At 43.6% G+C, this 22,584-nt stretch overlaps 1 protein-coding gene across 1 annotated transcript in view; it reads right to left on the bottom strand.

The window, feature by feature from the left end:
- KIFAP3 (kinesin associated protein 3) overlaps positions 1–22,584 on the bottom strand; it is a 130,301-nt gene that overhangs the window by 19,464 nt on the left and 88,253 nt on the right. The window contains exon 19 of the mRNA XM_077824048.1: positions 21,801–21,900. Within this exon, the coding sequence (XP_077680174.1) occupies positions 21,801–21,900 (100 nt within the window). The remainder of the gene's footprint in view (positions 1–21,800; positions 21,901–22,584) is intronic.

Raw genomic sequence — 22,584 nt, 5'->3', positions numbered from 1 at the left:
TATTGTTTGGAACACACAGACCACTGATTCGGTGATTTAAAACACAGCCACTATTCACATAATTGTCACTAACTGGCTGACCCCAGGGAAGCACACATGAGCCACAAGACCCCCAAAATGGTGAGTAGCCACAGGGGCAGGAGAAATCGGTGTTCCCGGACCCTACCGTACACTGGGCACGTGGCTTTGGGGGAGAGCCAGCACTGTAGGGGAGGCCTTATAATCTTTCCTGTCCCCGCATTTTCCACAGGCTGTGTTCATTATGGAAGATATCTCGCTGCTAAGGGTGAGCACAGAATCAAGGGAGAGTCTTCTCCAAGACTGCGGATTCTGCCCTGGCCCTTATGTGGCTCACCTGTGTGCAGCAATGGTCCCCCACCCCCAGGGACAGCAGAGTGGTGCAGGAAAGTTCCCTTAATGGGGCAAGAAACAAAGCAACTCTGCCAAAGAACCTGCAGCAGCAGATTGCCCAGTATCAGCATGAGAGTTTCCTGGAGATCTCTGAGGCAGACTCCTATGAAGTGAGGGAGTCAATCAACACCCTGTTCCACCGCTCAGACTAGGCATGTGGTGGTACATACATCATACAGACATAAGTCTGCTTTCTGCAACCCTCCTGCCCCCAACAACTCGCTTCAACAATTCACAAAATCAAAGCCACTTACCAGGGGCCTCCTCTCCTGTTTGCGCTTCACCAAGATCGGACAGCTGTGACCGGCTAGCCTCCTCCAGGGTAGAGAAGAGCTCCTGGCTGACTGTATCTCTGGCCTCCGAGTCGTCCTCTGCCTCTGAGTCCCCCTCCCTCTCCACATCCTTGTCCAAGATTTCCTCCTCCTGGCTCGGTCCACTCTCGACTGGCATGCGAGCCACCAAAGTATCCACAGAGGACTTCACAGTGGAGGTGGAGTCGCCACCAAGTATCGCGTCCAGCTCTTTGTAGAACCGGCAGCTCGTGGGCGCGGCACCGGAGCGGCAGTTTGCCTCCCACGCCTTGTGGTAGGCATTCCGCAGCTCCTTCACGGTGACCCTGAACTGCAGTGTGTCCCGCTCATAGCCCCTTTCTGTGATGCATCGTTAAATCTGTCCATAGGTATCATAATTCCTATGGCTGGAGTGCAGCTGGGACTGGACAGCCTCCTCTCCCCAAATGCTGATGAGATCCAGCAGCTCGGCACTGCTCCAAGTGGGGGATTGCCTGGTGCATGGAGAAGGCATGACCACCTGGAAAGATGCGCTGAGACCACTGTATGTGTCACCAAGCAGGAAGGGGACTTTCAAAATTCCCAAGGAATTTATGGGGTGGGGATGACGGTTGGTCACCTGAGGGCAGGACAGTACAGTTCAAAGCGATGAACAGAGAGGCCAGAACAGGCATTGTGGGACACCTCCTGGAGGCCAATCGCAGCGCTGTAATCGACCCCGGTGTCTACACTGGTACTGCGGTGCTGTAGCCCTGGCGCAGAAAGCTCTTGTCAGCGTGTTTTTTTTTACAGCACTGCAACTGTGTAGTTTCTGTGCACTAAGTGGCCTGGCAGTGTGTACACCTCAGGAGTTACGACGCAGAAAGCTGCTTTACTGCGCAGAAACTTGCCAGTATAGACAAGGCCTGTGAGATGCTTGGATACTATAGTAATGGAGAGACCATAAGTACCTAAAATAGATCAGCCCAAGGTAGATTTGAACACCCCAATCTGATCCTGCTGTAATATTTTTAAACAGCAGAAAGACTACACAACAATTTACCATCATGCAAAAGAACAGTCAACAAAATTCAAAAGAACCAACACGTTCACAAATATTTGCTAAATACACAGAATAATCTGACACCAAGCACAATAATGCCTGAGCAAATCTACAACCACTTTCATTTGAGGATTACAAAAGTATATTACAAAAATTACTTCACAAGCCTCACCACTCCCCCTTGTAGTAAGTGAGCATTACACCCATTTTACAGACTGAGAAAGTGGTTCAGAAGCTAAATGATCTACAAAGGTCACAAACTGAGTCAAAGATAGAACAGAATCCAAGAGCTCTGACTTTCAAGTCTAAGCTCCACTCCACAGAAAATGCTCCCCTTCCAGTTGGCTCTGAGAGCCGTCATCCCACCAAGCAGAGGTATCCATTTCTAAAACTAATAAAACAGTCGGACAAAAAACATGAGAAGCAAGGGAGGAGTTCCCCAAAATGGCTAAAGATAAGCAAAAATATTTCATATCAATACCGAAAATGGGTGAAGTTCATATCCCAATATTAGACTAGTATTACAACTGGTTTGGGACTGATTTGACCATCTCAATGGACTCCACTAATGGCAGTTTTATGCTCAGTATGGCAGCCTCAGGGAAACAAAGGGTGAGACCCTCAACAGGTGTAAACGAGTGTAACTCCCTGAATGTTAGTGGAACTATGTTGTTGGGTAGAGCACGGAATCTGGCTCAAGTTTTTAATTCAAAGCTTTTACTTTTGACTAGCTCTTCCATTTGCCACATGCTTCTCACCACATGTGCTGGATTATGCACAAGATGCCCTGAGCAAGATGTGCTCTTGATAGGAAAGGCTCTGGGAATGCAATTTTCACTGTCAGGAAGCTACCCCTGTCGTGGAGTTACTGTATTCTGAACTCTCATCTCATTTACACATTTACTCCAACTCCCATGGACCAGACATAGCTGACGCCCCAGGATCAGAGCCATGCTGAAAAGTGAGTGGACAAAAAAGCAATTCTCCCCAGATACGTTTTGAAAATGGCTCCCTAAGAGAATAATGCCATCATGTCCCTAGCTAAGTGTTGTCCCCAGTTGTCAGCACCAAGGAGCTGGCAGCCTGGTGCCAGGGGCTCCTTGCTAGCTAACGAGTACATCACAATTAGTCTTTCATATCACACGAGCCCTACTACAGTATGACAAACCATGGCATGAAAAGACTGGAAGACAATTGAAAGCCCAGAAAAATGATGACAAACACAGTCAGTTTTGCTTTGACTTACATTGCATATGAAGAAGAGCTTTAAAAACTGCTTTCTGTACGTAACCATTACCATGGGATTTGTAGTATTCAGTATTTGGTGCATGCAGCAAATACTGTGAGAATGTTATTGAGTATGGACCAAATTCTACTGGCTACACCAGGGCAGTCTCCAACAAAGCCTGACCCAAGCCACCCAACATTTTAGTGTAGTTTAAATGAATAATTGACACCGAAGTTTGCTCATCCAGAAGTTCTCTCTATTCTGATTCTAAATGCTTTTTAAGGGAACGTATCAAGGATGAGATGTGCATGCATGGAATTTTTTCTGGCCTCCAGGGCCCTGGAGCTTTATTATGCAGGAATCTCAGCTTTAAATAAATAAAAAAGTTTCTCATTCTCATGATTATGCAGAAAGCCTTGAAAATAGGAACCTCAGAAGGCAAATAAAAAGACATCCAAATTTATTAATTTAAAAATCTCATTGTATCTAAAAACTAATATCACTATCTTGGGGGCCTTGCTCACATTTGAATACCTCAAGGTTGGCAACACAAACTCCGGAGGTAAAATTTTAAACCAATAAAAGTCTGTCAAAAACTGAAATATAATTAATATGATAAATGAATTTGCATATCATGCGCTGAACATGCACCGTAACCTTGAAGAAATATCCCACTAACTTACTGCACAAAAAGGCTGGACTTTTTAGGACTAAGTTTTAATTTTTAATTCTGTGAGCGTGCTTGCGCATAACACTCAAAACCCCCTTTGGTTTATTACAGTTTTAAATCTTTCTTCCAGGTCTGGCCTTGCAACCACTTGTCTCGGTAAAATAGGTCACTTAAAAAAGGAAAGCTCAATAAAATGAATTACAAAGACAACAAGATTAAACTGATTGTACTGTTTTTGTACAGTGCAGCTGAGTTCTGCAAATACGCTGCTGGCTGTGGTTTGGCATTTAACAGCATGCGATCAGTGAGAAGAAGGAAATTTTATTCTCATTAACTGTTGCAGATTTACTGCAGTGAAAAAGGGCTATGTAACCTGAGTAGTGACAGAAAAGAGAGATCAAAGCCACAGTCTGGAAACTAAATAAACCTTCTGGCTACTTCCTGCTAGGAAAATTCACTCTGGCAATGTAAAACAGAGTCCAGTTAAGAACTACTCTCAGTTTTATGAGCTGTCACAGCAGCTCGAGTAGTTTGGACTAGTCAAGTTTAGAACATTATATTTCCTTGTTTTTGTCTCAGATACTTCTGTAAGCAGTTTGATAGTTTTACTTTTCTCCTTTAAAAAACAAAAACAAAGAAAAATTATTATTTTTTTTGGTGAAAATGAAGGTCAGAGCTAAACTCATTAAAACCAGGCAGGTCTTCATTTGCACATTCCAGTTTCATTTACTACATTTTAATATTTTACTTGGAGATTTATAGGCAATGTACATTTGCTTTAATAACTCTTTCACATTCTGTTCACTTATTGTTTAATGTAAGTGCAAATCAGTTTACAGAACCCAGATGGCTTGTAACCCAGGAGCCAGTCAATTCCTTGCAGCACATCTGGAAGGACTATGAGCAGTAGACAGAACGTGGGAATTAATTAATGCTACATTTCAAAAGAGACAGACCCAGATTTGCGGAGGGCTGTAAGGCATTCCAAGGGACCTGATCTTACTGTTACAGCATTCCGACATTCTTTTAGATTATTAATAGCCAACTAAATCTTATTGGTTACGTCAGTCAGAATGCAGGTGGAATACAATAAAATAAAAAGTAACTGAAAACAGTTAAGAGCCACCACAAGTCATAACTGGCCCTAACAATCCATTGATCTAAGAGCTGAAATGGATTAAAAGCTCAATGCCAAGTCTCTTCCCAAATGGAATCTGCATCTCGCTAAAAAGATTACAAATTACAGTATTCATGACTAAGATATTTCATTTATTACAATGCTATTCAAATTATTCAGAGTAATAGACAAAATACACACACACAAAAATTGCAATATGACCCCACACGATTATGGGCCATATAGTGTGGTCCAGCAGACAGGGCACTGAATTAGGCGTCAGGAATCCTGGGTTGTATTCCAGGCCCTGCCACACAGCCTTGGATCAGTTATTTCACTTCTCTTTGCCTCTTTCCCCCTTTCCACCTTTTGTCTGCCTCTCTCTAGAGAATCAGCTCTTAGCTACAAGGACTGTGTCTTACTGTGTAATAAGGTGGCACCTGTGCTTTTGAGGTCAGACTTGATGATCTAATGGCCCCTTCTGACCTTTCCTAAGTCCTTGTCTACACAGGAAAATTCACTGCATTAGGACACCACCGAGTTGGTTCTTCCTTGTTAGGATAGCACCAACTAGAGTCAGTACTGGGGACCGGATCCTGCAATGAGCTCTGTATGGTCAGACTCCTGTGCCCTTGGGGAGCCCCGCTGACTCATGCAAAGATTCTTGTAGGATCAGGGCTCTGATCTTTAAAAGGCTGTAAAAACAGTGTAATAACATGGTTTGGTCCTATCCATACAGGTGAGATGAAACTGTGTTATAACATGATCAGGGAACTATTACCAATTTCTATCAATGACTAACTTCAGCTTCATAGACAGGCCCTAAAATCTAAATCAGAAGCCTACTGCATTGATAATATAACTAGATCCCACATCTGAAAGATTCCACTCATAAATTCAAGATAGCCTGAATTGTCACACTGAGTACAATTCAATATCCACTGAAATCAACAGGCGTCTTTCCATTAACCTTTCACGAGACACAATCAGAATCCCAACAATGGACCAAGTTCCTTGCTGGTGCTTCTAGGAACAGGTTGGTGTTAATGTCACATAAATTTACAATATCCAGTCAGACCTAAGGGAATATGAAAATATGTCAAACTTGGTGTGGCCTCGTGACCCCACTCAGCCGATCTTATACTAGAATATGTTAAATATATATTTGACTTTGTTAACATTTGAGTATTTTTCCAGGATAAAAACCTTTTACTCCAGAAACTTCACTAGTTCTGGGCATCTCTTTAAGGTCTTTTTCTTGTTCATTTGAGTGGGATTTACAATTTGCTAATGCTGATGTGTGATAAACTAATAAAACCTGGCTACAACGTTATGGGCCCAATTTACTAATAAAACCTAACTCAGTTCTCGTTGGGAACTGCAAATTGAATAGTGTCCAAATGTAGAAGCTGAATATTACTCTGCTGAATGCATTTCAAGGGCAAAGAAGTGTCACTTGTTAATCAAGTTTAAATGAAGCAAAAACGGTAACATGGAAATGTAAAACACAAACACCACCATGGTGAAGTCATATAATTAATATAACTTTAGTTTATTCTATTCAAGGACAATTTTTTTAAGATCATTAATACATGCAGCCTTACACCCCACCAGCAAGGCAGGTAAGCATTATCTCTACTTTATAGGCGGGGAAACAAAAGGTACAGAGACTGTATGTGACTTGCCTCAGAGCCTACAGATTCACTGTGTGGTCTCCTTCTGCTTTGCTACACCTCCTGACTCCCAGTCTTATGATTACAGTATAAGACCATCTACCATCCCATTTTACAGCTGTGCATCATCTCTCCTTCTCATGTGGTAAAGGAGGCTTTAGTTAATGAAGTAACTACTCTACATGCAAGATTTACACAATGTCCACAGCAGCAGCATAGGAATAGAGGCCATTTTTATATTTACTTTCTACTTACATGCAGATTTTAGCAATTTATAACAATCTACCCTCTTTAGAAATTCAAGGAGGGGTTTTCATAAATGCTCAGTGTTGGCTTAACTCTGCTTCCACTGAAATCAACTGAAGTTTTATCATTGACTTCAATGGGAGCAGTTTGAGGTCAGTGCACAGTGCTTTTCAAAATCTCACTCTCAAAATCTACTTAGTGCCTTGGCATTATTTCATAGATCTTAAGGCCAGAAGGGACCATTAGATCATCTAGGCTGACCTCCATAACACAGGCCAAAGAACCTCACCCAGTAATTATGAGACCACCCCACCCACAAAGAAAAGAAAATGGATGCCTGATCTTAGTACAACTGCTTGCATCCACAATTGTGGCTACTAGTATCAGGGAGTAGCCGTGTTAGTCTGTATCCAAAAAAACAACAAGGAGTCCGGTGGCACCTTAAAGACTAATAGATTTATTTGGGCATAAGCTTTCGTGGATTCCTAATAGGCAACAGGTACGTGGGTACATTAGACTATCACTGGTCCAGATTCGGCTTTAAGTCTGACTTGGACCACAAGTGCTTGTTAATTTTAGGAAGTCTCCAATACATAGGTCCATGTCACCAAACCACACCCAATGGGGCAGCCTCTGCTTAGGAAGGCTGCCAGGCAGGCCTGCAAGTACATTGGCTAAGCTGGGTGTGGCAGCTTGCTTTGCCTGCCCATACTAAACCAATGCATTAGCCTGTCACTTTCAGAAGTAACCTGTAACCTTCTGGTCAGTTGCTGAATTGGCAGGAAGTGAAGACCCCAAGGAAAAAAAAAATTAACCAATCCCAAAAACCAGAATATGACTGAAAAGTCAATGCCTCAATACAGTAGGCTTTACACACAAAAGATAAAATCATTTTAGAATGATCCCCCTTCTGGCCTCCGTGGGTGTGGGCTCCCCTGCTTAAGAAACAGATTCTGCAGGACAGATTCTGCAGGGCTCCTCCTCAGAGGCCAAATCCAAGCTATAGTGCTATGTAAATGTATGGTGCAAGGATGGTGTGGCTGTCTTGCATAAGTCTAACTGAAACAAAAGAATATAGCTACAACTGCCAGGGCTAAAAGGAATTAAATGTGGGGGATATTTGCGTATGCACATGTAGGGATGTACTATTTAGTTATCATTTTCAAAGCACTTTTATGGACATTTAATAAGTGACTCTTTACTACACACCCTTAAAAAAGGAGGCAGAGTTTAAGGGTATGTCTACACTACGTGACTATACCAGGATAGCAATGTCACCGTAGCTATGCTGGTACAACTCTAATGTAGACACAGCCTATAACAACAGAATGGGTTTTTCCCTCTTTGTAGAGCACCACCTCCCTGAACAACAGTAGCTACCTTGATGGAAGAATTCTTCAGTCATCATAGCTGCATCTACACTGAGGGTTCGGCTGGAACAGCTATATTGTTAGCGATATGGATTTTTCACATCCCTGATCTATGTAGCTATGTCAACCTAACTTAAGTGTAGACCAGGCCTGAGCGAAGTCAGTGCAGAGCGGAAGAGTTTCTGGTTCCCAGTTCTCCACATGATCCATCAGAGCAAGAACAGAAACAGCTATAATTCCCTGGCTTTAAATCTAGACAATCGTCCACTTAGGTATCGAGATAGACGGCCACCCCATGAAACTACATTTGTTAGTGCACATACAGGATCAACATGTATACAGAAATCCTTGTCTCAATGAAAAAGAAAGGGAAGGCTGTGCTCTGGCAGCTCTGCTACATTTTGTCCAGGGTTACAGGAGCCTGTATTGGAGAAAAGGGTATTTCATAAAGTTCTTCTGCAAGAAAAATTGAAAGCTGGGGCTACTTTCAGCATTCCTAGTTATTTGTCTAACATTACATATAGCTTAGTCAGAATTCCCAGTTTCTCAATATTTACAAGCAACTGGCACTTACTAAACACTAAATTGTGCCATTACCTAAACTTCGTCAGGCTGTGTTAAAAAGCTGTCTTTTCCTGCAGGGAAAAAAGAATCCCATGGAAGTCTCCATTACAAGATACTTAGTTATGACAATTTTGCCTGGAACCAGAAAGTCATTAAGCTCTAGTGTGTTGTTAACATTTGAATGCAGATAAATGAACAAATGGCATATAATCCTGAACACATCTTTCAGATGTCTTCTCTATCCTTCAACTCAGACACTACATTGTCACCATATTAATCAAAGGGGAGTTTTTTTGCTTTTTGCTGCTGCAATAAGCTCTTAATACAGAGTGAAAGTTTTATCAGAACCAAGAGTCCTGAATTTAGATTTAATAACATGAAAATTTCCAATTGCTGCCTAATGCCCATCAGTTTCTGGAAGATGGTATTGCGATTCAAAGCTGGAAATCTAAATCACAGAAGGGGAGATTACTCACCTATAACTGGAGCTTCTTAAAGATGCATGGCCCCTATCTGTATTCTGGTATGGGTTACGCATGCGCACTATGCACCTGGAGCCGGAGAATTTGAAAGGAGTGTCTGCTGGTCTGCCCATGTTCACCTTGTACTTTCTACAAAGGGGATAAGGATAAGATCGACCGCCTCTCCAGTTCCTTCTCCACCGTGATTCAAGAGGCGATCCAAAGCAGAGGGGAAGGAGGGCAGGTAGTGGCGTACATATAGGGAATCTCCAGTTATCTTGAAGAATCTCCAGTTACTGGTGAGTAACCTCCCCTTCTTCAAGTGATGATCCCTATTGTATTCCACTGTGGGTAATCAAGCAGTACTTAAGTAGTAGGAGGATGCGAGGATATAGATAGTAGGACTGAGTGAAGGACAGCCGTTCCAAAGGAGGCATCAGCAGAGGAGTCCTAGACTATGGCATAGTGTCTCGCAAAGGTGTGAATGGGGCCCCACATGGCTGTTTTATAGATATCAAGGAGGGATATTTCCTGAAGCGATGCCATAGTCACTACTTGTGCTCTCACGGATTGAGCTCTTACTCTAGGGGGGAGGACAACACAAGGGGGAAAGTTCACTAGTTAATAGAGTAGAATGCAGCCAGAGATCCATTTGGAGATCCTCTGGGTAGAGGTTGCTTATCCCCTGATTCTTTCTGTTACAGTGATGAATAGTTTCTGGGACTTCCTGATTGGTCTTGTTTTGTGTAGGTTAAAGGCCAAAGCCTGCCAGACATCAAGGGCACAGTGTGTTTGTTCCTCCGAGGAAGTGTGAGATTTAGGAAAGAACACAGATAAGTGGATTGATTGGTTCAAGTGAAATTCCAAAAGAAACTTGGGGGTGAATTCAAGGTGTAAACGTAACAAAACTTTATCTTTATGGAATACAGTTTAAGGAAGATCTGCCATCATCGCTCAAAGCTCACCAACCTTTCTGGCTGAGATGATGGCTTCATGGAGAGAGGAAGAGACATGGAGCAGGAAGCTAGAGGTTCAAAGGATGGCCTTGTGAGTGCTGAGAGAACAAGATTCAAGTCCTACTGAGGGGCAGGCTTGTGAATAGGTGGAAAGTGGTCAGTGGGTGAGTGAAGACTAGGTAACCCTGGGAAGGAGGATGGTATGCTCTAATCACTGCCAGGTGGACTCATAAGGAGCTGATGAATAGGCCTGATGTCTTTAGAGAAAGGATATAGTCTAAAATGAGAGGGATATCTGCATTTTCTGGAAAAATGGTCCTTTGATGCTCCCAAGAAGAAAAATATCTCCACTTAGCCAGGTAACACTGTCTAGTGGAATCCTTCCTTCTATTAGAAAGTATGTCTCATCAGCTGTGGAACATGAGTGTGCTAAGGATGATGCCCATCCAAAAACCAAGCCCTGAGGTGAAGTGAATATGGATCGGGGTGCTTGATCTAGCCATGGGTCAGGAGCTCAGAAAACGTTGGGAGGGCGATTGGTAGTCAGGATGACATGCACAGGAGATTCAGGAACCAAAACGGTCTGGGCCAGTAAGGAGCGATCAGGATAACCCGTTCCTTGTGCTGCTGGATTTTGAATAGAACTCTTGTCTGGAGCAATAGTGGAGAGAATGCATGGTTCAGGTGATCTGACCAAGAACAAGTAGAGCATCACCTTGGGGAGTGGTAACTTAGTGCTCCTCTTGAACAGTATGTGATGCATTTTCTGTTCGTTATGGAGGAGAACAGATCCCTGGTTGGGGTTCCCCATAGATTAAAGATATTGCATAGTACCGAGTCATGAATTTCCCACTCATGGTTGGCTGAAAAATGCCTGCTGAAAGAGTCTGTGAATGTATTTCATTTTCTGGTAAGGTAGGCTGTTGATATGTTGATTTGGTTGCTGATGCACCAGTTCCACAAGCTGACTACTTCCGCACACAGGGAGACAGATCTCGCTCCTCCCTGCTTGTTGATGTAGAAAAAGGTCGGCATGTTGTTCAACAGTATCAGAATGTGGTGGGTGCAGATGAATGGAAGAAAAGCCTTGCATGTCTTCTAGACTGCTCATAACTCCAGAATGCTGATGTGCATCCTGGACTCTCAGGGTGTCCAGGTGCCATGTCTTGTTTGGCTGACCATGTAAGCTCCCCAACCAAAAAGAGATGTGCCTGTGGTAATGGTGCTGTCTGGAGAGGAGGGAGGACAGGAGATGCCCACACATACCTCTTGAGGATTTGTTCATCACATAGGGAAGAAACCACCTTGGCAGAAATTGTTACAATGAAGTTCATTGGGTGGTGGTCTGGAGAGTATAACGACTGAAGCCACGCTTGAAGGCAATGACGGTGGAGTCTTGCAAATGGAGTGACATGAGTGCATGAGGTCATATGACCTAGGAGAGAGAGGCATGTTTTGACTGGTACTCGAGGGCTGTTTGTGATCTGGGCTATAATATCGTTCATGGTCTGAAATCTGTCTGTGGGCACGTATACCCCTGCAGTGACCAAATCCAGGGTGGTGCTGATGAAGTCCAGAGACTGTGGAAGCGAGAACAGATTTTTTGGCATTTAGACTGACCTGCTCAGGGAAGAGAGGTGGTGTAGCATCATTAGAGTTGATGCATGGGCCTTCTGGCATGACTTAGCAACAAGGAGCCAGTTGTCAAGACATGGGAATACAATGAGATTGAGGTGTCTGACATGAGTTGCCACTACTGAGAACACTTTGGTGAAGACTCTGGAGGTGGTTGTCATGCCGAAAGGGAGCATTCTGTACTGAAAATTATTGGAGCCCACCATGCATCTGACGAGGCATCTGTGAGCAGGATGAATATCTACATGAAAGTATCCAGAGCTGTTAACTACATGTCCTTTTCTAGGGATGGCATTATAGAGGCCATTGTGACCATATGAAACTTGAATTTGTGAATGAAGTGGTTGAGGTGGTGGAGGTTGAGAACTGGTCTCCCTCTGTCCTTCTTTTTGGGTATAAGGAAATATGTCAAGGAAAAGCTGCTCACTTAGTATTGGGGGGGGAGGGGGGCTTGTTCTATCGCTCTTTGCTGTAATAGGGAGTCCACCTCTTGCTTGAGAATTGTCTTGTGAGAGTGATCCCCAAAGGGGAAGAGGCTTGTGGAAGAGATATGGATGCAAACTCAATTGTATGAGATCAGAATGGATGATATTCAGCACCCACTAGTCTATTCTTATTGCACTCCAGGTGCTGAGAAAGAATGCTAGATGACCTCCAAATGGCATGTGAAGATTGGGCAATGTTGGATTTAGTGGCTTTCAGCTCTCAAGGTCCCATCAAAAATAGTGCCTCACCGAGGGTTGAGATTAGGATGCCAAGCCTATTGCTGAAGGTGCAGGGAAGTGGGTCCTTTGAATCTTCTGCCTTGTGTGTGACGGTTCGTAGGGCCTCTAATGAAAAAATTGTTGAGCCGTGGGTCTAGGTCTAGGCAATTATCAAAGGAACTTCCTCATGGGGACAGGTGTATATATCCCCAGAGCACAAAGGGTAGCTTGAGAGTATGGAGGGAATTGTCCATCTTCTGACTGAATAACTGTGATTCATCGAAGGGGAGGACCTCCACAGTGTTCTGGGTCTCTCTAGGGAGCCCTGACATACTGCATATAACAATAGCAGTAGCCATGGCTCTAGACGAAGTGTCAGCAGCATCAACTGTGGATTGGAGAGCAGTCTTTGCTATTAGTTTGCCCTCATCTCTCAACTGGAAACAAGCTTTGTCCTGTTGTGGCAGACTATTAGTGAACTCTATAAACTTGGAGTAGTTCACAAAGTCATACCTGGATATTAGTGCCTGGTAATTGGCTATTAGCAGGTAAACACCTGTCAGGGATGGTCTAGATAATACTTAGTCCTGCCATGAGTTCAGGGGACTGGACTAGATGACTGCTCAAGGTCCCTTCCAGTCCTATGATTCTGTCCTGAACTGGAGTCTAGATCCAAGAAGACCTTTCTCCCCATAAGGCTAGGCGCTTACACTCTTTGTCCTTAGGAGTAGATTGGGAGTGTTGCTGTCTAGCCCTTTTGGAAGCTGCTTGGACTATCAAAGAGTCCGGGGAGAGAGAAGAAAAAAAATTCAGTCCCTTTGGCCGGCACATAATAGCGTCTTTCCAACTTCTTGAGCATGAAACTGCAGGTGACGGGGGTGTGACAAATAGTCCTAGCTGGCTCCATTATAGTTTCATTAACAGGAAGTGTTATTTTGTTGGATCCAGATGGGTGGAGGATGTCAAGGAGTTTGTGCTAGGATTCCTGAACCTCTTCAAGAGGAATATGTAGTTCACCAGTAACTCTACAAAGATGATCCTGGAACTGCCTGAATTCATCAGAGGGGAAGGAGACATAGGGATTACCACTTTGTCCAAAGACGAAGATGGCAGTCGTGTTGGTTCCGTCAGAACTGCCAGATCCGGTGCATATTGTTTGCTTTTCCTCCTCTGAAGGATCCTGAGTGCTGCCTCCTATGGGATACAAGGAGTGACTCTCTAGCAGACCTGATCAACTCTGCAGGGGAGTATTGGTCCCAGGGCTCTTAACATCTGGGATGTTAGATTGGGTGGGATCTGAGTTACTACAGAGAATTCTTTCCTGGGTGTCTGGCTGGTGAGTCTTGCCCACATGCCCAGGGTTTAGCTGATCGCCATATTTCGGGTAGGGAAGGAATTTTCCTCCAGGGCAGATTGGCAGAGGCCCTGGGGGTTTTTCGCTTCCCTCTGCAGCGTGTGGCACGAGTCACTTGCTAGCGGATTCTCTGCACCTTGAAGTCTTTAAACCATGATTTGAGGACTTCAATAGCTCAGACATAGGTTAGGGGTTTGTTACAGGAGTGGGTGGGTGAGATTCTGTGGCCTGTGTTGTACAGATCAGACTAGACTATCATAATGCTCCCTTCTGACCTTAAAGTCTATGAATGCATGAATGTGGCCAGTAGGAAGTGTCTAAAGGGAGACATGGGGTGCCAGCAGCTCCAAGCTCAATGCAGAGGTTGGTCCCAAGCTGATGTAAGTCTTTTTGATGGCAGAGGACATGTAGGGTGGTTCAGTCTTTCAATGAAGAGAAAGTTGATTCCTGTTCCAGAGGCGGTACCATCGGTGACGCTGAAAGGAAGTTGTATTTCAAGGAAGGAAAAGGCGATAAACCTCTCTGAGCGGTCAATTCCCAGGTGGTGCTATGACATCTCTGGAAAGGAATGGACCCGATCGAGGGGATTTCAGATCCGGGAGTGCAAAGATGTCCTGTGGAATGGCATGGAACCCAGTTCTCACTGCTGTGAGAGGGGATGTCTCCACCCAAACCATCGGCGCCTGAGAGGATGCTGTTGAAGATGGTGCTGCAGGTAGGTGTTGAACCATCTTCATCAGTGCCAACAGATCCCAAGGTTTGGGAGGTGTTGATGAAGACAGTACCAATAGGTTGTGTTCCAGCACTGATGGAGCCTGATGTTTATATGGGCTTTCTTGTCAAGCTTCTTGGACTTAAGATATCCTAAGTCTTCTTGGGCTGAGGTGCTGGGCTTGCTCAGAGCCGAATCAGACTTCTTTGAAGTGGATTTCAAGGAAAACTTACCTCTATGAGAGTGCTTCCTGGGTTCCCGAGAAGACCCTGCAGTGGATTTATGGGGGTAGATTCTCTGGCACCAGTGTTGGACTTAGCAGCAGGAGGCTAACTCCTTGCTGAATCAGGCCAATGTATTGGGGGGGGTGGGGGGAAGAAGGGAGTGGGTTCCCTGGCCGGGTCCGATTGAGGCCTCATGGCCTTTTCCATGAGGTGTTTTCGAAGTCCGAGTTCCCACCCTTCTCAGGTACAGCTGGGGAACAAGCAGCAGATACCTTACCTTGCTGCAATGTGAGCTTCCCTGAGGCAGTACAGGCAGCGCTGGTAGTCATCACTGACCGAGAAGCACTGAAGGCAGGAAGTACAAGTTTGAAGCCTGGAGTCCTGGGCATAGTCCTGGGCATAGTCCAGTGCCCGTACAAAATAGATTAATATTTTGGGGGAACACTCCCAAAACACTAAAACTTCCCCTCTAACACTAAAATCTATGAAAAATACTATAACTATAAGCTGTACAAGATACTAAAAACTATTTAGGAAGCTAAATCTTATCTTAAGGGATGAAGCCAAAGCTACAGACACAGAGAGGTTCCGACCTGAGCCATGCAGCGGTCAGAAGTAACTGAGGAGGCGGTCAGTGCACCCTACCCTTTTTCCTCTCGGTCAGACACACAAGGTGAGCCAGGGCGTATGCACAGACCAACGGATGCTACTTCCAAATTCTCTGGCTCCACACACACAGTGTGCATGGGTAACCCATAGTGGAATACAATAGGGACCAGCACTTCAAGAGGAAAAAAATCTATTCATAGCAAATGAAAAAAACCTGGATACAAGCTGTTAAAACAACCTCCTTCAGCCATGTATTTTCAGTTGAATGGAAAATATATCCCTGAGATCTGTTTGCATTCTGGCGCAGCAAAGCTTGAGGAAAATGTGCATGCAGCATCTCTAGGTTTGTCACTATTTTATTGTGTTATATTAAAAATATTCCTTAAAAATATGCACCATGCACAAGGACATAGTTCCATTAAAAAGCTTGTATATCTGGGTAAGTCCCTGCCATTTCAGGGGCCTCTGTCTTTGGTGCACCTCAGCTCCTCCTGTTCTCTGCCTGTGGCTCACCATACTTTAGTATCCTGAGGAGTGTAACACTTAGGGCACATCTTCACTACGGAGCTAAATTGGCGCTGCTGCAATTGTTGCAGCAGCATCGATTTAGTGGGTCTAGTGAAGAGGTGCTAAATCAGTGGGAAAGTGCTCTCCCATTCATTTCTGTACTCCACCTCCCCGAGAAGTGTAAGTTAAGTCGGTGGCAGAGTGTCTCCTGGTCGACACCGCGATAAGTGGATCTCACTACGTTGACTTCAGTTACGTTATTCACATAACTGGAGTAGTGTAGCTTAGATCGATTTACCACGGTAGTGTCGATCTGGCCTTAAATTCATTTCTGGTTGTTGGCTTGGTGTGGGGGTGGCTGGGTGGTGCTAGTGGCCTGTGGTATGCAGGAGGTCAGATGAACTGGTGGTCCCTTCTAGCCTTCACCTCAATGACTATGAAAACACAGGTCTTTCAACTGGATGTTAAGCTCACAAACTAACTTACCTGAAACGTACCATCTTTAGTTCTGGGCTGCTCTTCCAAAATGTATTGGGTCCCTAAAATCAGGGCTGTCACATTGCTAAAATGCCAACTTCTTAGTTGGGTGACCTGCCACATGTTAATGTGTAATGAGAGTTCGTTTACAATGGTGACACAAGTGAATAGATGCTGTGCTGTCCTGACACCGGTCTCCTCCAACCAGACAGGCACTGAAATTGACAAAGATTCTGCTTGCCAAAGCTTCTGGATGGGGAGAGGGACAGAGAGGGCAGCAGGTGACCAACCCAAAATACAGCGGAGGTGGTGATCCAATTTTAGCCTAGGAGCATTTACAGTGTCCCTTCAAGGAGTTTTATACTCTGACATAGGAATTGATCTATCTAGCCCAGTATTCCTGTCTCTGACAGTGGTCAGTATCAGATGCTTTAGAAGAAAGCACAAGAAACCCCATGACAGACAATTTATGCCCTTAACATTTTACATCCAATCTAATGGATCTGTGGCTGTCCTTATTCATATTTATTTCTTGGATTTACATTAGAATGAGACATGCCTGTCCTATGCTTTAGGGCACACAGGCCAGGTGCCTATAAGTATCTAATCCAGTTTGGATTCCAGTTAAGCTCTTGGCTCAATAATTGACCTATTTGAATAAGTGAACCTCAGCAGCTGTAGGTCTGCAGCCCCAGTGTCTACTGGAACAGAGCCCAGACCACAGTAGTTGAGTACTGAGAGGAAGTCAGTTGTTTTATAGTGGCTATTTGTTTGGCTGCGCTCATCCTATGTGGCTACAGCATTGGGCCCTGCTTTGACTAACAAGTTTCCTCATCTGATGAAGTGAGCTGTGGCTCACGAAAGCTCATGCTCAAATAAATTGGTTAGTCTCTAAGGTGCCACAAGTACTCCTTTTCTTTTTGCGAATACAGACTAACACGGCTGTTACTCTGAAAAAAGTTTCCTCTTGTGTTTTCTCATGCAGTACTGATAAAAATTTATTGATGATACTCAAGAGGCAGAGGTTGCCCTTGACCCTCAGCTGGAGTGTGCTGCAACCTCAAACTGTTTGTCAGATGAATGCCTCTTTGCCTCTGGTGCAGCTGGTGTAGGTTGGGTCATCTCGTGCAGTTATCAGATACAGCTTATGCTGGAAACTTTTGGTGCAGAGGTGACAGCTTGAGCCCAGCTGTGCCCTTTTGAACATTTCATGGTGGGCCCATTTCTTTGGCCATGTCGTCACCAAATCCCTCAGGCCAGGTGTAACTGTTGGCTACCACAACTCACTTAAGCCCTATTAGGGCCTTCTTTTACAATTACACCGTGGGCACCGATACCAATTGGGCCTGTTATCATGCATGCAAGCGCTCATTAGAGGTGCAAAGTCATGGGAAAATGAACCCTTTGTATCTGATTTGTATGGTTTACGTAGATTATAAATTCCTTGAGGCAAGGACTTTGTCTTTATGTCCTGTACGCTTTTGTACAGCATGCTGTAATTGTAGGAAATAGCCTCATGGCAATAGGACATGTAGAGTTTTAGGAGTCTCCGCGATATTGCTATAGAAAGGAGAAGGAAAATGTGGATTCTTCACAGCCAATGGTATTGACTCAGTTTCAGCTTAATGTTATCACTTGCCTCAGATTTTACAGGATGGTCTTAATTGGATAGATCTGGACCCTTCCCACAGCACCCCCCATCATCAAGTGAATTGAACTCTTCCTATTCATTCCAGAACATCTAAACCAGTCAGAAAGCACAACAAATAAAAATATGTTTCATGCAAACAGACTCAAAGCACATGTAAATATGTATCATTTCAGCAGCTGGCCATTCCTTCTTCCAGTAACTAAACTAGTTTATGAAAACTATCCAATAATTAGTAGAAAAATGAATCATTTTTATAACAAGAAACTGGTTTATTAAAAGCTGGAACTGGTTTCTCCCCCCTCCAAATTCTTAACATAAGGTTCTTGTTAGCTTTAAAATGAAAGCATAAAAATACTCCAGAATTATGTTATGGTATGGATGAAATGTACACTATATAATACATGAAAAGAACCCTGACTAGCTGCTATTATTTTTAATTAGGCTCTATAGCAAATATGGCTTTACCTTCCAACACCAGTTAAAATTTGGGGAGGCTGAAATCTCCAAACTCATGGGACTGGCAATTCTGTTGCTCATGCCTCGGAGCACTAAACCATTTTACATTAGCTCTAAGCATCAGGAAATCCTGGCTCTTGGTGCCAAGAAGTTCAAAACGATAATGACATGTCTGAAAACTAGGATTCTCTGTCCGACTGCCTGCCTCCATTCTAACAAACAATTCTGACCCTCTGTATTGTAAATGGGACAGAACACTTGTAACAGTACATGCTGTTTCCAATTAGGTTGTCTCCTTATACGGCAGATAACTCCAGGGACAATCATATTGAAAAGCACTCCCAGAAACAGAATTTTAATTAGAAATCAGAATGTATTTGCCTGCGCCCTGCACAAAGAGCTGTTACCAAGATTTGTAATTTGTATTTATTCTTTTCATTTAAATGGGTCCCCGACTTTAATGCGTTGTGGTTATGAACAAGGACGTTCTACAAATACGTTTTATTTTTAGAATATATTTGATGTAATTTTGCCATTCATTTGCTGGAAGGAGACCAGATTCAAAGCCTTAAAAACATACATTTCAACAGAAGTTTGAAATGCAAGGTTCAGCAATCTAATGTAGCTCAAGGATGCCCAGACTTTTCCCAACCAAGGGCTTCATTGGCAAAGTGACAAGATGGGACTTGTTGATGGGGCTATTCTTAGTTTCCCAAAAACAAAGCAGACCGCAGCCATCTTCATCTTTAATAGGAACGTGCAGACATTGGGGATAGTCTCTCTCTCTCTCTCTCTCTAATGACATTCCATCTAGATCTTGGCTCATCAAGATTGATAACTGCACCCTGTCATTTCCATGGGCCAGATCTCTATATTAAAGTTGAGAATGGCTGTGAGCCACACTCCATGAGTATGCCTACCCTCCAATCAGAGATGTGATTTCAACTCGTGTAGCACATCCAAAAGCTTTAATCTAGCTAGCTTGGTTGTCACAGCAGTGAAGCAGCAGCAGCACATGCTTCTGTGCAGGATAGCTGCCCAAATAATTACCCAGGATTCCAGGTGGGCTTGTCCATGGTACTACAGCTTCACTGCAACCAGTACCCAAGTTAGCCATATTAAAGCAAGTCAGGTATAGACGTCTACATGTGCTGCATGCAATCATGCCCCCTGATTGTGGTATGGAAATACCCTAGGACTCCAGAGGTTGCACCTGGCTTCCCTTTTCTTCAGTTTCTCCATCACTCATGGGCTTTAATAGACATACACATTTTAAAATAAATAAATAAATCACAACTGTATCACAAGTGCTTTCACTTTTAAAAAAATATATAGTAAAAAAGTCACCACTGCGTAAGAAAGATTTTGCAAAACAGTCTTAGCAGAAAGAAAAGGAGTACTTGTGGCACCTTAGAGACTAACCAATTTATTTGAGCATAAGTTTTCGTGAGCTACATCCGATGAAGTGAGCTATAGCTCACGAAAGCTTATGCTCAAATAAATTGGTTAGTCTCTAAGGTGCCACAAGTACTCCTTTTCTTTTTGCGAATACAGACTAACACGGCTGCTACTCTGAAACCAGTCTTAGCAGAGTCAAGCTTGGGAAGCCATTTAATTGTCAACCCTTGTGTGTGCTGGGCTTGCTGGCATTTCTGTGGCAAGAATCCCTCCCCCAGTCAAGCTGCAAGGAAGCAGAAGGGGCTAGCACTGAACTGGAGTGCTCCTTAAAGAGCAATGTCAAATAGACATGCAGGTGAGGTTTCAGATAGGAAGGTGTATAAAGGGGAAAAAACCTGCATGCTTTCTAAGAGGTTCTCCTCGGGAAAGGAGAGCAATTACCTAGTCCAACTCAACTGTTGGATTTTAGGTAGTAATCACAGAATTTCCCAAAACAGATTACACCACTGCCCTACATGTTGGGATTTGTTCAGACTTTACATAAAGATACTAAAGTTATTAATTATTGGGGGAAGAAAAAAATAAAAGTCAAGAAAGGGTGGAAGCATGTCTCCATAACTTCTTGTAGAAGTGAATTCCACAGGATTACCATACTGTGAACGAAGTACATCCTTCTATTGGAGTGTATTATCACACATGCCTATCTGTCATAATTTGGCATACATGTCACATAAAATAAAAGGAGTCCTTGTGGCACCTTAGAGACTAACCAATTTATTTGAGCATGAGCTTTCGTGAGCTACAGCTCACTTCATCGGATGCATACTGTGGAAACTGCAGAAGACATTATATACACAGAGACCATGAAACAATACCTCCTCCCACCCCACTCTCCTGCTGGTAATAGCTTTCTAAAGTGATCATCAAGTTGGGCCATTTCCAGCACAAATCCAGGTTTTCTCACCCTCCGCCCCCCCCCCCCCCCAAACTCACTCTCCTGCTGGTAATAGCCCATCCAAACTGACCACTCTCTTTAAAATGTGTATGATAATCAAGGTGGGCCATTTCCAGCACAAATCCAGGTTTTCTCACCCCCTCCCCCCTTCCAAAAACCACACACACAAACTCACTCTCCTGCTGGTAATAGCTTACCCAAAGTGACCACTAAGGTGCCACAAGTACTCCTTTTCTTTTTGCGAATACAGACTAACACGGCTGTTACTCTGAAACCTGACATAAAATAAAGACTTTCCTAAACCCTACAGATGCCCTGAAGAACAAGGAAGGATCTTCTTCTCTGAAATGGGAGTTTTCTTATTTGACCTTGTGAACAAAGTCAGTCCAGAGATCCAAATTGGAACAGTTTGCTAAGATGACAAGGGAGAAAAGGTCAGAATAGAAGGGCAATTCAGACAAATGTCTCCAACAGCTCCAGGAATCTACAAGTCGAGCCAAAAGACAGACATCTTTCACCCATCCACAAGATTTTCAAAGCATATGACATCAGTAATCAAGCTGAGTGTTAGCTGGGAAGATTGAGTAAAATCAGGAAACAATCCTGACAGCTGAGAAACTTATTTTTAACAGCTTAAGAATACTGGAAACAATTCTGCTAGTTAATCAAATCCCCTAGCGTCTCCTTAGACATTTCCAAACAATGATGCCTGAATAGTGTTTGAATAATTGTCATAACATGTAATGAGTTGTGCGCTCTAGTTTTCTATTCCATTTTTATTGCCTTTGGAAAGCTATCAGGAAATACTATGCATACATTAATGTATTAAAAGAAATGTATAAGTCAAAAGGAAAACTGGATCCTCCAGTGTGACAGAACACCATGAAGTTTTGATCTATGATTTCCATAAACCTGCTTTCTCGATGTAAATCATTGCCCCAAGTATGTTTTAAAATGTAACCCTATTAAAGCTTATGTTTTGGAAAGGAAAAAAAGTTACTCAAGTTGAAAAAATGTAAATCAAGCATTAAAAAGAAACCTGAATTAGTAATTTTCTGATTACATAAATTCTTTCCAATAAGAGCTTTACCTGCTGGAGAAGGGATGTTGCCCAACTAAGTCTCCATTTTGGAGATGATAATCACTGAAGAAATCTGGACTCACTGCTCCATCAGGGGCTATCAGGCCATCTATGAAGAGACAAGAAATATAGAGGTTGAGAGACAGTGGCTTGTTGGGGGTGCCAGAAAAGCAGGCCACACAGCAAGTGCTGCTTTATCCCAGGCACGCTCCAGTCAGCAATCTGTGTCAGTTTAGGGATCAAAGACAAGCTGCAAGAAACAAGGCCAGCTCCTGGCTCAATAAGACAAGAGACTCACCGGGGCCTGAAGCAGACTTCACCACTCACAGCCCAATTCACAGCTCCTGTGATGGGCCACAGCTCAGAGCTGTATCCCTCACACTTTTGCCAGCAGGACTGGAAGAGATGTACAAGGTCCAATCCTGCCCATTCCGTCACAGCAGTGGGACCAGAGAAGAAGTAAATAAAGAGCCAAACACCAACTTCCAGGTCAGTGGAATAAAAATGATGAGGCAACCTATGGCTTGATTCTTCAACCACTAGCCCCCACCCTCTTTTTGAGGCTGTTCCTGGAGGCAACTTCATGACTTGATTTCCCCCACCTTCCCAGTAGTTTAATGCCTCATAAGACTAGCCTAAATAAAAAATAATTTTCATATGACAGGCTCCTGGGGAACTCTAGGAAATGGACAGTTCCTTAGCTAAGAGTAATTTTACTTTGTTCCTTCTACATTCACCACTGGTAAAAGTAGGTGCATGTGTTTATAAAGTCACTACGACGCCTTAAAGGAAT

Source organism: Eretmochelys imbricata, chromosome 8 (genome assembly GCF_965152235.1).
Source record: "Eretmochelys imbricata isolate rEreImb1 chromosome 8, rEreImb1.hap1, whole genome shotgun sequence".
Classification (NCBI taxonomy): Eukaryota; Metazoa; Chordata; order Testudines; family Cheloniidae; genus Eretmochelys; species Eretmochelys imbricata.
Note: the sequence above shows the minus strand (reverse complement) of the source record. Positions and strands in the feature narration are given on the sequence as shown.